At 43.2% G+C, this 15,030-nt stretch overlaps 2 protein-coding genes across 2 annotated transcripts; both read right to left on the reverse strand.

Moving 5' to 3' along the window:
* LOC8082366 (5' exonuclease Apollo) lies at nt 1,856-4,940 on the reverse strand. Its single transcript, XM_021455757.1, has 4 exons — nt 4,371-4,940; nt 4,055-4,263; nt 3,231-3,338; nt 1,856-2,949 (listed from the first exon to the last, which is right to left on the reverse strand). Exons 1-4 carry the CDS (start codon nt 4,663-4,665, stop codon nt 2,200-2,202), a joined length of 1,362 nt encoding a protein of 453 aa, XP_021311432.1. The 5' UTR covers nt 4,666-4,940; the 3' UTR covers nt 1,856-2,199.
* LOC8082367 (universal stress protein PHOS34) lies at nt 7,414-11,627 on the reverse strand. The gene is made up of 2 exons (XM_002458564.2): nt 10,601-11,627; nt 7,414-7,910 (listed from the first exon to the last, which is right to left on the reverse strand). The coding sequence occupies exons 1-2, from the start codon at nt 11,373-11,375 to the stop codon at nt 7,903-7,905; spliced, it is 783 nt and encodes a 260-aa protein (XP_002458609.1). The 5' UTR covers nt 11,376-11,627; the 3' UTR covers nt 7,414-7,902.

Genomic DNA, 15,030 nt, shown 5'->3' on the forward strand with positions numbered 1-15,030 from the left:
GTTTTATTTAAGATTTTTTATTACATTAAATCTTAAAGTATATACATAGAGCATTAAATATTAATTAAAAATAATTAATTATATAATTTATCTGTAATTTACGAGCCGAAGTTTTTGAGTCTAGTTAGTTTATGGTTAAACAATAATTAACAAATTCAAACAAAATTACTACAATGTCAAAATTCAAAAAGATTTCGAAACTAAACAAGGCTGTTTATTTCCCAAAGAAATCGAAAAAATTTTAAGATTCTTCGTCACATCAAATCTTTGGACGATACATAGAGCATTAAATATAGATAAAAAAATAACTAATCGCATATTTTGTATATGTAATTTGTGAGACAAATCTTTAAATCTAATTAGTTCATAATTAAACAAAGATTTTCAAATGCAAACGAAAGTGCTACAGTAATTAAACCTAAAATTTTTCACAAGCTAAACAAGAGCTTAGTCAAATGAAATAGGAGGTTTGAGCACTCCGTCCGTAGAAAAACACTGTGCCCGGGAACGCAACTGATGTCACTTTGTCTGAAGCGGCTGCATTCGTCGTTGCATATACTTGCATGTGCATGTTACGATAAGCACCCAACAACTTACAACTGCCGCCACCTTTACCATAGACGATTAGACGAACTAAACAAGCAACCACACCGTGGTCGCAGACTCGAGGGTATCGATTATGCCGAAATTAAATCCACGAGCATAATACCTTGGGGACATCATTAGTGGTGTGGTCTCAAAAGAGAGGGCGGCATATAGACTAATGCCAATAGAGGAATTCTTAGGCCTTGTTTAGTTCCAAAAAATTTTTGCAAAATTTTTTAAATTTCCCGTCACATCGAATCTTTAGACGCATGCATGGAGTATTAAATATAGACAAAAATAAAAACTAATTGCATAGTTTGGTCGGAATTGACGAGACGAATCTTTTGAACCTAGTTAGTCCATGATTGGACAATATTTGTCAAATACAAACGAAAGTGCTACAGTGCCTTTTTTGCAAAATTTTTTGAAACTAAACAAGGCCTTATTCGCAAACTATAGATGATAGCAGAGCGCACCGAATTTGTGCTGGAGGTGCGTGCCCTTGTTTTCAAGCAAGAAGAGATTCCTGACGATGTGACGGAAGCATCAAGCATCTCCTCTTTTCTTTTTCCCGTGCACCGTGCTGACCTGGTGCTTACATAGAAAGGGACGATCGGAATGTTCAAATCAAAGATATAGCATGTGTTGTTAGCTGCAGAAAGGTGGTGCCGAAAGTTCTTGCCCACAGTGTGGAGCCATTTGCGATTGCCTAGTGTGCGGTGGATTCGGCGGTTGACGAGACGGCAGCCTACCACGGGTTCTATTGTCCATCAGTCGACGGGTGAACTGATTGTCTTTTGCAATTCAGTTGCTCTAGGACATTCTAACATAAATATACACACGTCGGAGACAACTCTAGGATCGGAGACAACCTTTGCCGTCACCGAGCACCACGCACTCACCAGCACCGCTCACCATGGAAGGAGACAAAAGCAGATAAGCTATGGATAAAATCCGACCCTAAATTACCTAAGGCCTTGTTTTGATCCGAATTCTTTTTGAATTTTGACTCCGCAATCTCATTTGGACCTAGTGTAATGGGCCTGTACCAGGACTAGGGCCACATACAAATCAGGTCCACTAAAGGCGTTTTCTCTTTTAGAATTCTGGATACATCAGGTTTTGGTGGATTTCCTTGTTCAATCGCTGAGAATAAAGTCGACTTAGAGCGTTGAGCGGCATGGGCTAGGCCTGTGCAAAGATCTAGACTCCTTACCAATCAGGTCCACAGAAAGCATGTGCATAGATCATGGCCGGCTCACCAAGAAACTGAACAGAACAGTTTTTTTTATCAGATTCCAGTCATCAGGGATGTTTAATAGGCCATAATTAAACTTATCAATAGCTGATAAGGAAAAAAGAAATGTATCAGAAGCAACTAACAAGCATACAAACTTTCAGCAATCTAACTACTGAACAGCATCACAACAGGAATGACACTTGCTAGCACAACAGGGTTCTAAGGAACAGATAGCAGATTCTGCATCTTGATTCCTGGCCAGCAACCTGCTAACTTTGGGCTTTGAACAACATATCCCATCTCATTGCTTCAAGCCTTCCACCATCCAGCTGTTAATATTTACAAAAGCATAACATTACTTGGGGAGCGATAACTCAGGCAACACCAATGTGCTCTTCAGTGTCATGAATCCTTGCACCGCAGCACTCCCTCCTTTTCATTGTAACTCTGCTTCTATACAGACTTGAACTGTAGATCCTGACCTTCCTTTCTTCTGGATTCACAGAACCATTTCGCCTTCTCTTTGGTGTTAACTTATCATTATCACCCTCAGTAGGGGCATGCCCCTCCTGTTTCCTGTCAAAAAACTTATCATTATCCCCACACTTGTTTTTTATGGGCGTCCTGTCATCATTAGCATTACTGTCTAAACAAAAATGTCTGAAGTGGTGACGGGGATTCACATAGCAGAACGATGAGCTGACAATTCCTATGACTGTCGATGGGTGCATTGTATGCATAAAATCCTCCAGCTCTGAAAAGCAAGCATGCTCGGAATATGGTAAAGCATAAGAATCCTTGTCAAACAGCTTTGGTGGTGACAAGGGATTGTACTGCATTTCTGTTAGGCCTTCACCTCTCCCTAAGCACCCGATAGACTTCAGTGATGATCTACCTTTGGATTTGACCTTTCCTTCGCTGCTCTTCCAAAGCCAAGGAATACCAGAAGGCATGATCCCTATAGTGGGGCACACTGTGTTTAGAGCTTCAAGATTATCAATGGTGACACTATACCTTGGAACAGCACGGATCCTAGTCAGACTGGTCTGTGTGGTAAAAATCTCGCGGTTTTCATCAATCCCCAGAAGGTGTATTGTCAGTAGGCGCTGGGGCCAAACCCAAATCTGATGATAAAATTGACAGAAAACATTCTGGAGTTAGGAAGCTGGACGTGTAATGTTTAGGAAGTCAGTTAAACTAGCAGTTAGCATATCAATTGTTTGCAGCTCAGCTTAGTTATAGCCTGAATATACTAATCTGAAAAGCAAGTTAATATTGAAACACAGAGCATCAGCCATGGCTACTCTATTTGTTTCTCAAAAGAAATTAGTCATCATCACTCGTCAATGTTCTGTCAGTACTCAGGAGTATAAAATGGAGTATGTTGCGAAAAGAAGTCTATAACCTTCGTCTGTAGAGCTCTAGATATATGAAGCAAGAGGTCTTCTTTTCCAAGAGTGTCAACACCAATGATAACTTCATGATCAGGATGTGCCCGAATAATATCAACCATCTGCATTTCAAAAATAAGAAACATAAGCACCGACAATCACAGATTGATGAACTACATTGATTTTTATTTTGGCTAGTTCAGTACATTCAACACATGAACATAAGCATAGACAGTCTGTTTACATGTTGCTATTGACATTCTATTGCAGGCTGTTCACAGTGGCAGCACTAGAAGGACATCAATCCCAATTCATACTCATTTAGACATGATGGCTACTGCAGCTTAAGCAACAAATATGTGCACATTAGATTTCACTTTTCATTGAGCAACAAAAAATAACTATGCTAGACAGCTTTTCAAGGAAACACTAATTATGAGTTGTGTCATGAGTCAAGATGCATGCTCAAGGTGAACCGAGAGATTCAAACAACAGAATTAAACTGTAACAATATCCCATTGACAACTCACGGTACACTCTACAATGTGCATGGAAGTTTATTTCTGGTGACATTCAGACAGAATTAAAACTGTAACAATATCCCATTGACAACTCACGATACGCTCTACAATGTGCATGGAAGTTTATTTCTGGTGACATTCAGGCATCAGTACTTCACGGAATTTATCATCAAAATATTGAACCCGTCATATATGTCAGATGTAATTGTTCCAAAAATGATGTTTCGAGCGAGGGCATCATCAGTGGTAAACTAAACCATTATGCGAACAAGACATAAATTGGCCTATAATCACGCTTGTGTCTAAACAAAACTGACATGCTCAGCGACGACAGGGCGTGAAGGGAAGTTGAGTGACGGGTGGCAGTAGGTGTTGTCCAGATAGAGCACATCAATGGTATCCCCGCCGAGCGCGTCCAGTAAAGCCTGCTTCGCCCGCCGCGCTTTGTCGCACCCGAGCTCCCACCGGAAATCCCCCGTGTACAGCATACATCCGAGGTCTCCGCGGAAGAGGTACATGAGCGATCCTGCGCGTAGGGACGCGTCGGCCACGGAAACCAACCGAATATCAGTAGTTCCGTGCCAGTCGTGTAGAGAAAAGAGTGAAACGAGCGAATCAGGCAGGGCGACGTACCGGGGCAGTGGAGCGCGGGGATGGCGGTGACGCGGACGGAGAGGGGCTGGCCGGAGGGAGAGGAAAGGGAGATGGAGGCAGAGGCACCTGGAGCGAGCGGGCGGATGAGGGAGGCGTCGATTCCGGGGAAGCGGCTGGGGAGGAGGCGCGCCGTGGTCGGGGAGCAGTAGAGCGGGCCATGGCGCCACCCGCCCGCCGCGCCGAGACCACGGGTGTGGTCCTGGTGGAGGTGCGTCAGGAAGTACGCCTGGCTGCCGCCGGAGAACTTGTCCACCGATACCAGGCCCTCCTCCATGGCTCGCCGCCTTTGCTGGATGCCGATGCGGATGCCTCTCCTAACCTCGCCGTCCCCTCGCTTCGCTCGCCTGTTCCTGTTACTGCGCTGCAGGCATGCTGGATCGAGTTTTTAGCGGCCCTTTTGAAAAGGGAAAACAAAAGGGAGGAGGGAAAGCGGCACGAGCGCGCGGCGCGCCAAATCGAAAATATTCACTGCCCCGTGTACTCCCATATCCAACACAAGGGATGAAAATAGTACGGATATTTTCCGACCGTATTCGAGACCGAATTCATTTATAGAGGTTGAGATCTGTCCGTATCCGAGTCCGAATGTTTAATATCCGATACCGTATCTGTCGACGAAAGCTGGTCGGCAGTCTACCTTGGGGTATACCCACGGTAGTAGTTTATCGGTAGACGGTGCGCAAACTACGAACTCGATGGTGACGCAAGACTCGGACAAGCTTTTTATCCAGGTTCGGCCGCCGAGTTGGCGTAATACCTACGTCCTGCGTCTGGTTGTATTGATTTGTGTTGAGAGAATATCCTGTCCTAGGGGGGTCCCTTGCCCCTCCTTATATAGTCTGGAGGGCAGGGTTACAGATTTGGAAACTAATCCTAGTCGGTTACAATTGCCATGGATAATTCGATATCAATTCCTATTCTAACCGACTAGAATCCTGCTTGATCTCCACATCTTGTTTCCTTGCGCGAAACTCCAGGTTGTCGGATCAAGCCTTGAACTCGTCTCGTAATGGGCCAAGCCTCCTGGCCGAAGTCTAGCCGTAAGGGTATAGGGGTTTATACCCCCACAGCTAGTCCCCGAGCACCATGTATTGTGATGTAACACGCCGTCTTGAGCTTCTTCGATCAGTGAGACTTGACGTCTTCAATAAGTGGGAAAGTCGCACAAACAGTTGCAACAGTTCTTTGACCAACTCAAAAGATAGTTGATCAACATTGACATCGAAGAAGCGAGTTGTTCGAAGAATGCATGGTGCTCTAAATTAAAAAAGATTTCTTTCCTGGTGAAGTGTGCCCACTTTACTTTTTTGAAAGGTATAAACATCAAAAAAGCAAGCATATTCACCGCAAGGTGAAGTGTGCCCACTTAGTCCCCGAGCCTGGTAGTAGGTGACGTAGGCACGTGGTGCCAGGGTCAAAAGAAAAGTCCTCAAAGAAATTCTGAAACTGAGATGCATCGCCAGATGCATCGTACCGATGTAGTCCTCGAGCTTGCTGGAAGGCGAAGTATGAGCCTTGTAGCAAGGTCTAAAAATTGAATTTACCAGTCCCCGAGCATATCATGCTCGTATGCAATTGAATAGACTAATCGACCAGTCCCCGAGCATAGAACACTCGATGGTCGGTACAGTCCCCGAATTCTCAAATTGGTGGGCTGGTAGACCAGTCCCCGAGCGTATAGTGCTCGGTGGTCGGTGCAGTCCCCAAGCTCTTAAATTGGTGAGCTGGTCGACCAGTCCCCGAGCGTATAGTGCTCGGTGGTCGGCACAGTCCCCGAGCACGGCGTAGGGACCGGTGGACAAGTCCCCGAGTGTGGTTGGGAACGTAAACGTGCTCGGTGGTCGACAATTGCCATGGATAATTCGATATCAATTCCTATTCTAACCGACTAGAATCCTGCTTGATCTCCACATCTTGTTTTCTTGCGCGAAACTCCAGGTTGTCGGATCAAGCCTTGAACTCGTCTCGTAATGGGCCAAGCCTCCTGGCCGAAGTCTAGCCGTAAGGGTATAGGGGTTTATACCCCCACAGTATCCGTATCCGAATACTTAAATCGTATATTTATGATGTCGACATCCAATCGTATCTTATCCGACATTGTTGACATTATCCGTATTCAAATCCGAATCCGACCAAAAATATGAAAACAAATATGATATCAGTGATATCCGTTCGTATCCGATCCGTTTTCATCCCTAAGTGTAAGCATGGCCATTTGGGTTACCTGATTTTTTCGGGTCAGGTAATTAGGATAATTTAAATATCGAGTAATGAAAATTGTTATTTGATATTAGTCCCGAAAAAACACTATCCGCAATTTCGGGTACTCAATAATTCAGATTCGGGTATTTCCGATTTACCCGAATTTTCAAAAAAAACAACACACTATACAAAATTTCAATAGCAATTTATATATAATTTCAGCAGCAATTTGTATAGAATTTCAATAGCATTTTGTAGAGAATAATATATTACTATCACTTGTTCAAACAAAGAGAATTATGTTCTAATAAATTGATAAGTTCTAATATTTAACTAACAATACATGATAAATACAAAGATATAGAAAAATATTTGGGTAATTCAGATAGTTCGGATACCGGAGGATATTATTCAAATTACCCAAATTAATTTTGGATAATCAAAATCATTATCCGAATTTAGGATCGGATACCTCGGGTTCGAGTAATTCAGGCCCGGGTATAGGTATCGGGCAATTTGCCCAGGCTTACACAAGTGCACAACTCGCATTTTTAGAGTTAACTAATCTCAAACGTAACCAAATACTTATATTTATTATAACAAATAAAATTCATTAAAATAATCACGCCACGTACTTTTCAGTAAAAAAATTAAATATACATACTATTTTTTTATAAATCTAGATAAATTTTATAAAATACGAAATGTGCACTTATTTGAGAAAGAGTGAGTACTGATCTAGAATGGCATTTCTTTTGACAAAATTATTTCTAATAAATTCTTCACAAACCAGTCTTACAAAATACAAACGTGGAGCATGTTTTTAACAGCAAAAACTGTCCAGCTAAGCAGTTATCTATCCAATACCGGAGGAGTAATAAATACAGAAAAGTAGCGGTTCTCCATTAACAAGTATCCAATACAGTAAATAGGCTGAATAGAGCAGATGATAGCGTGTAGATAAGCTACCATTTGAGAACATAAAGCTCATCACCGGCTCCACAAAACAAGACAGGAGAACCCAGCCCCCAGCATAAGCATATGCAATACAGCTTCTACCCACGGGAAGAGTACTCTACATGGTGTCGAGTGTCAACGACATAAACATCTCACAAGCAAACCAACAAAGACTCCGATGATCTAGGACTCTGGTATGAAACTCAAACGGGAAGCAGCCAGCTGATCATGATACGCCAGTTGATATACAGAAGCAAAGACAAACAGCCAGTCCCATCTTCCAGATACACAGGATCGCCTCACTACAAGCCTCATGTTTTCCTTCGTTCTTCAGCTGCTTGCGACCATTACCTCAGTTTTCTGCATCCACAGATACAGTGGAATCAGAATCAAGCAAGCACCATGCTACAAAAGTTGGATAGCAGGCTGATTATGAGGTCAAGAAAGCAAAGATTGGCTTACGAGCTAGTGACTGGTTATGTTTTTGTCAATTGTCAAATAGGACACCCAGCATGCAAGACATGAGAGCAAATGAATATATGCTCCATCAGAAAAGATGAAATAACAAAAGCAAACACAATTCTAATGCTAATGCAGCGATACTGTTCTTGCAAAATCGAGTTAAAATATGGCATCATAGAACATAGGCACCAGTATTCTACTGCAACAACATTTTTTTTCTCAAAGAATATTTAAAAGGCAATTGCATATGAAATGTGTTTTATCCTCTGATGGAAAACTGCATGCGAACAACAAATAGATATACACAAGGACCAAAGCATTTTTGTATCTTAAACTATCATCAGTAAGTTGACAACACTCAGAAACCAGTAGGACAATTCTATACCAAACTAAAGGACCTAGTACATCGTACAGTTCAATCGTGTAGGGAAATTATCCCTGTCTTGGGTTTTTTTAATCTTTTGCTACAATTTTCTGCAACCAAGGACAACGTGTTAAACTCCCTGTACCTACTGTCACATGTTGCCCACAAGCTAAGAAGAAAAAAAATGGTGACTGACAACAGGGCCAACAAACCAATAAGGCCCTAGTCCAGATCCATTTGTTCCAAACAACTTCCAAGTAAGAAGAATAGCTTGTGTTCTTGAGCTAGCAGACAACAGTAACTATATCCACAACATGGTTACTTAGAAATGAAAAATAAGATGATAAAATGGTATGCTTCAATCAAAAATATGTGAATGATCTGTAGTATGAAGTGGTTTAATGATAATGTCGGTTCTCATTTAATGCAACTGGGGAGAAGTAACAACATGAGAGGATGAAAGTAACAGAGTACTAACACCAAGGCAATAAGAGATGATAATAGCATGGCAGTAGCGATACGAAGGACCCTTGTCACCATAGAAGTGACACAAATACTCCAGATGCATAAAGGATCAGAGAGGCAGACAATCAACTTTTAACCAGTGTTTCAAAAGGCTTCGCCTAGGCGTCCAGGCATACCCAGCTCGCCTTGGGAAACAGTGGCAACTTGTCACCTTTTTTTTTTGAAAGAAAGCAACTTGTCACCTAGGCGAGGATGAAAACGGTTTTTCTATATTATGATATTGTTTCCAACACTTTCTGAATTTAGCCAAACATAAAAAATTTTCATTTGGTTTCACAATCATATTTTGTACTCTTTAATCAGTAACATGTAGAAAAATCCTGTACCGCCCGTTTCCCTTTTCTATATTGTAATTCCGTTTCCGACCGTTTTGGTCCGTTTTCAGCCTAGGTGCCACCTAGGCGTCCAGGCAGACCCAGCACTCGCCTGGATGCCTAATCGCCTTTTAAACACTGTTTTTAACTAGAAAAAAAAACACTCTAGATCTCTGAAGTACATGATGTTTTTAAATCTCTGTGTCCCTAGGCAAAACCTTCCAAAAAAAAGCAAACACTTCGCAGTGAATAAATTTCTGCTTTAGACAACCTTAAATGTGTGACAGATTAGACCTAAGAAAAAGACAGACTAATTTTAAGCCAGCAGTTTTGAACTACTTTGATTACATTGCAAAACAAGCTAAGTAGCTATGTGAAACTTTGGCAAAGCATCTGAGCCACTGTAGCTAAAAATCATGTCCGATGATGCAAATTTTCCCTATTTATTCAACTGGAAAGCATAGTCTACCATTTAGATTTATGATAAACTTCTACAGCGAGTATTGAACTATTAGAAAATTAAAATAAAATAGTGATTTATCAATCAGCCTATCCACTCATGAATAAAAAGTAACTAGAGATGTAACACCCCCAACTCCTGCTGCCCTGCCACATGTGCAACTAATAATATAGGTATTGACATTATAATTCTGATTGGCAAGGTTCAGTGTTTGCTAAATATCTGCAAAATTGTTGTTCTCTTGAATATAAATTTCTTGTGCTTACTCTAAACACATTAAAATCATATCCGAGCAAATATTTCCTCAATGTTTCAATGTACACTATCCAGCATAACCAACTAAGCACAGTGGCATTTTATAGCAAAATACACAGGAATATTGCATTGCAGATTCTTGCATTGAACAAGGAATAAAAAAGCAATATTAACAGTGAAGATATGCAGTCTGCAGAAGCAGATGTATCTTCACCATACTATCATGTACACTTGTAGATTTGCCACTGCGATGGTATTGTCCTGGTACAATTCTAAGAGAACAGGCAAAATGTAGCGTTAAAAACTATCAGTATTCTTAACAGTTTACAAGAGCCTGAAGCAAGTTAATTGATTTAACATAAACTAATTTGCCTGGCCAAAAAGATTTATGAGTCTTTAAATAAGCCTGAGGACAGTAGTACCATGAAACACAGCGCGCTATCAGGCTTGTTGTTGACGCTAGAACTTTTTACAAGAGACCAAAGGTTAACAAATAATGAAATAACTGAAGGAAATTCCTTATTGTATCAACTATACTGTACTAACATTTGTCTTCCGTATCAGAAAGTTAAATACTCAATCGTTGCATAAAACACTTCACTGCAAAATAGTCAATCAGCATTATTAAAGTGAAAACATATAGAGTTATAAGAAAAGAAAAGAGGCAAACCTTTCTGCACCTCAGGCGCATCGTGATAAACAGGTTCGTCCTCTGGTACAGTGTGCAACTCATCTGTCGCCCCTGCTGCATCTCCACCGGCACCTGCAGCATCATCAGGGTAGCGAACAACCACAACGGGGCATACACAGTGGTGTACGCAGTAATCACTGACACTCCCAAGCCTCCCCTTGCCACCTTTCCGGGATGCCCCGAAACCGCGGCTCCCCATGATCATAGCGGAGAGGCCAAGGCGCTCCGCCTCGAGGCAGAGGCGCTCCTTCATGTCGTGGTCCTTGACGACGTGGATCTTGAAGGGGATCTGGGCGTCGACCAGCGGCTGCGCGAGGTCTTGCGCCTTGGTGGAGGTGAAGGCGTCGTAGTCCTCCTCCCGCTTCTTCTGCAGCTCCTCCTCGGAGGGCCCGCCCTCGACGGCGGCGGCGGCGGCGTCCTCGGCCGCGTCAGCCTCGTCAGCGACGGAGACCGGGATGGAGCCCCAGTCGGCGCCGTAGAGCACGGAGGTGGGGCGCACGTGGAGCAGCACGACGGCGTCCCCGGGGCGGAGGTAGTTCTGCACGGCCCACTTGACGGCGAAGGCGGACTCGTCGGAGAGATCGACGGCGATGGCGATGCGCCGGTGCGGGGAGGCCGGGTTGGTCCCGGCCAGCGAGGAGAAGAAGAAGCGCGGGGAGGAGGGCTGGATCGCGGCCGCCTGCGCCGCCGACGAGAGCCGCACCGCCGCCGGGGCCGCGGGGACGTCAGCGCCGATGGAGGGGTTGGCCGCCATGGGGTGGTGGGTGAGTGGGCGGGAGGTGGTGAGTCGTCGGAGGAACGCCGCGCTAGGGTTCTGCCGCGTTAACTCTGATGAAGAACAAGTGCTCGTTATTTTTTGGGGGAATTTTCGGTGGCGATTTGATCCGAGGTGGAGGCAAGAGGAGAGAGGGTTTTGGTTCGAAATGCCGAAATGGAATGTGCGAGACGGAGAGCAAGCGTAGTGCGGGGTGCTCCGAACCTTTGCAACAGTGAGGCTGATTTGGGGAAGAATGACTTGTTGTACACGTAGCAGCCTAGTGGTGTCCCACCATCTGCTCCTTTTGTCTCGCTTTTTTCTAATCTTTTATTTATTTAAAGATTAAAGATTTGCTCGTCCATACATACAGTACGTCCGATGGTTTTCAGTTGCTGCTTGACCAAAACCACGTCTAGGTCTTGTTTAGTTTATCAAAAAAAAACTAAAAACTTTTCATGATTAGATAATATTTGTCAAGTAAAAACAAAAAAAATGCTACAGTACCAAATCTAAAAAAATTTTATAACTAAACAAGTTCCTAGTAATGCTCGTCCGTCGGTGTTGAAAAGCTCTTTGTAATTGGGCATTATTTAGTTAAAAAATTGTAAAAATTTTTAGATTTACGTCTCGCAAATTACAGGTGTGTAATTGTGGCAGAACCTCCTAAATTAAGTGGCCCACATGCACCCATCATTGTCCCAAAGACTTCTGATCGGCGTGCATGAGTTCCAAATGATTCAAGAAGTCTGTCGGGTGTCATCGGGAAACCCGAATCATCCACGTTACATTCTTTCCAGGAATTCCCTCATTAAGCATTACAGTATTACAACATTTCATAGATAAGATAAATCAGAGTAAAAGCGGAAAGGTTACATAACATAGATTGAAACTTAAGTCCAAAGGTTACAAGCCATAAGGATTTAGTACATAAAAGGTTCGGAACTTTATATTACATAAACCATTAGTCACACAACTTGCTTTACTTGCCCAAGGTCACACATCAGATTCATGATCATCACTCTCCTCCACAAGAGTGAAGAAACAACGACCATCAAAAGGATTATCAAAGGGTTCACCTGCAACAGGGGTTAATAAACCCTGAGTACAGAAGTACTCAACAAGACTTAACCGACTAGAAAAGAGGTGAAGACTCAGGTATGCAGGCTATAAGGATTCAAAGTAAGGCTTTAGCAAGATCAAGACATTTCTTTTGCATAAAAGCTTACTAAGAGTAAAACCTACATTCAAGTTTTAACTCAAGATCATCATTTATGACGAACCAAAATTATTATCAAACTTTCATAAGCAAACCACATCTTTCTTATACCAAAGATTCATTTATTACTACGATGATGGGGTGAGGATTGAGGCTCCATAACCGAGGAAACACGGCGATTCGAATCGATTAAACCCAGCTGGGGATTCAGTACCACACGACATATGTAGAACTTAATCTTGCATATGTCAACCTGTTTCTATAGATCCTCCCATACAAGAACGGGTCCAGCGTCACCCGAGAGTACAGTACACCACCATCCTACAGCCAATCTAGATGTTTCCCGGTCATCTCAGATCCGTAAGGTGGGTACACGCTACTCTCGCCATCTCTCCACTCCCAGTACGCGGTTAGCCGTTCTCAAGTATCGGAATAGCTATAGGTAAGGCTTACCATCGCATGTGGGCTGTACTCAAAGGTCTCAATCACAGCAGGCCACCAACGGAACGGTCCTTAATCGACACAGTTGGAGACGCTACTTTAAGACTCCATTCTTAAAGCAAGTCCACCGACCGGTCTCAAGTTTAAACATTATTAACCATAAAAGTATTCCACAACAACCCTTCAAACTTTCTCATTTTAAAACCTATCTAATAGGCAGGGCTAAGCATACTAAGTATTTTCATAAAACAAGTATCAAGGTTAATATAAGAATCATCAAGGTAGTTAATGCAACAAATAGGATTCACTCAACTCCTACTCACCTAATGCATCATATTAACTCAAGTGATATAAATAACTTTATGAAAATACAAGGATAGGGTTTAATGTCCGGGGCTTGCCTTGGCCGGAAGGGAAGTCCGACAACTCAGCAGAACCAGATGGATCCACAAACTCGGAAGCAACCCACTGAGGATTAGATTCCTCCGGAGCGTAGTCTACACGTAGAGGTGCATATGCATGATTAATGAGATACTCATAGCATGATAAAGACAGGTTACATGTTCTTGGATAATAACAACAAACATGACTACCTCGAGTACAACTTACCTTCACGGTATAGAAACAACTGACTTAGCTATCAAAGCATAGATTACTACTAAGCAAGTTTTATCATCTTCATTAAGCAAGGTTGTGTAGTCATTAGATAACAAAGATCATTCATAGGAAATAATCCATAACCAGGGAGCATATCATGCCAAGTAACCACTGGTTGTCAATCAATCCAAAATATCACTCAAATCCTAAAGGGATTAATTATTTCTATTTATTTTATAATCCTTTTAAATAGCTTTATTATGGAACAAATCATACTTTATCAAAAAGAGTTGAAATTACTCCTGAAGCTAGATAACAGTAACACAAGTTCACATGTCAAATCTCATGATTTTTGGATATACCCATAAATTATTAAAATTCATGGAAGATTTATTTATTAATAAACAGAGGCAATTTATATATACATGCAAACTATCAGAAAATAAACTCTAATATTTTTCCTGTGTCCTACTTATTTTATAGAATCTACACAAAAATTTCCATGATTTTTGGATCTACACAAGATTTATTACACAAATTCAAATATAAAACAAAAACTGCATAAAAAGAAAAAGAAAACACTGCAGCGAGTGGCCGGAATTCGGCCCGCAGGCCGGCCCACTCCAGCTCGGCCCGCGCGGACGCTGCGCGTGCGCTGCTCCCCCTGCGCGAGGTCACCGACGAGCGGGTCCCGCTCGTCAGGTCCTCTCTCTGCGGGACGCTGACGCGACCCCATCTGTCAGCTGCGTCCTCACCGCGCACGGCGGTTCGGCCACGGCTCCGGCCGTCGCTGGCGAGGGTTTCAGCCGGAGTGCGCGTGCGCATCGGCTTCACCTCGACTCCGCGACCCTGTGGACACCTTGGACTCACGCTCTACCCTCCCTCTTCTACCTTGGCTACGCGAAAGGCGGGCGGCTGCCATGGCCGGCCGCGAACCGGCCACTAGGGCTCGGTAGAGCGTAAACAAATGGAACCGGGAGCTTCAAGGAGGTTTAGGGAACACGATGCTCACGTCACCACGGCGGGAGAAGCAGTAGAAAGCTCTGGCGTCGTTGGCCGTGTGGTCGGGCGGGCGCTCCGGCTCCGGCGAGCTCGTTCCGGCGAGCCTGTTCGCGCCCAAAGCGAAAGAGCGAGCGCATGAGTTACTAGAACACGAATAGAATTTAAAACAGCTGCCAGAGAAGCATGATACCGGCTAGAACACCGTGGCCACGGGAAGAGCTCCACGGCGGCAGTTCTGGCCGGAGTTGGAGAAGATGGAGATGTCCCGGCGATTGAGAGGGTTAGAGAGAGAGCTCGGGAAAGCGCTGGGTTCGCAAGGAGGTGGCGGACTTAAAGAACTGCTCAATTTGGTGTGAGAGGGATCGAGCACGGTCAATTTCAGAGGGGAAGATGTCG

Source organism: Sorghum bicolor, chromosome 3 (genome assembly GCF_000003195.3).
Source record: "Sorghum bicolor cultivar BTx623 chromosome 3, Sorghum_bicolor_NCBIv3, whole genome shotgun sequence".
NCBI lineage: Eukaryota > Viridiplantae > Streptophyta > Magnoliopsida > Poales > Poaceae > Sorghum > Sorghum bicolor.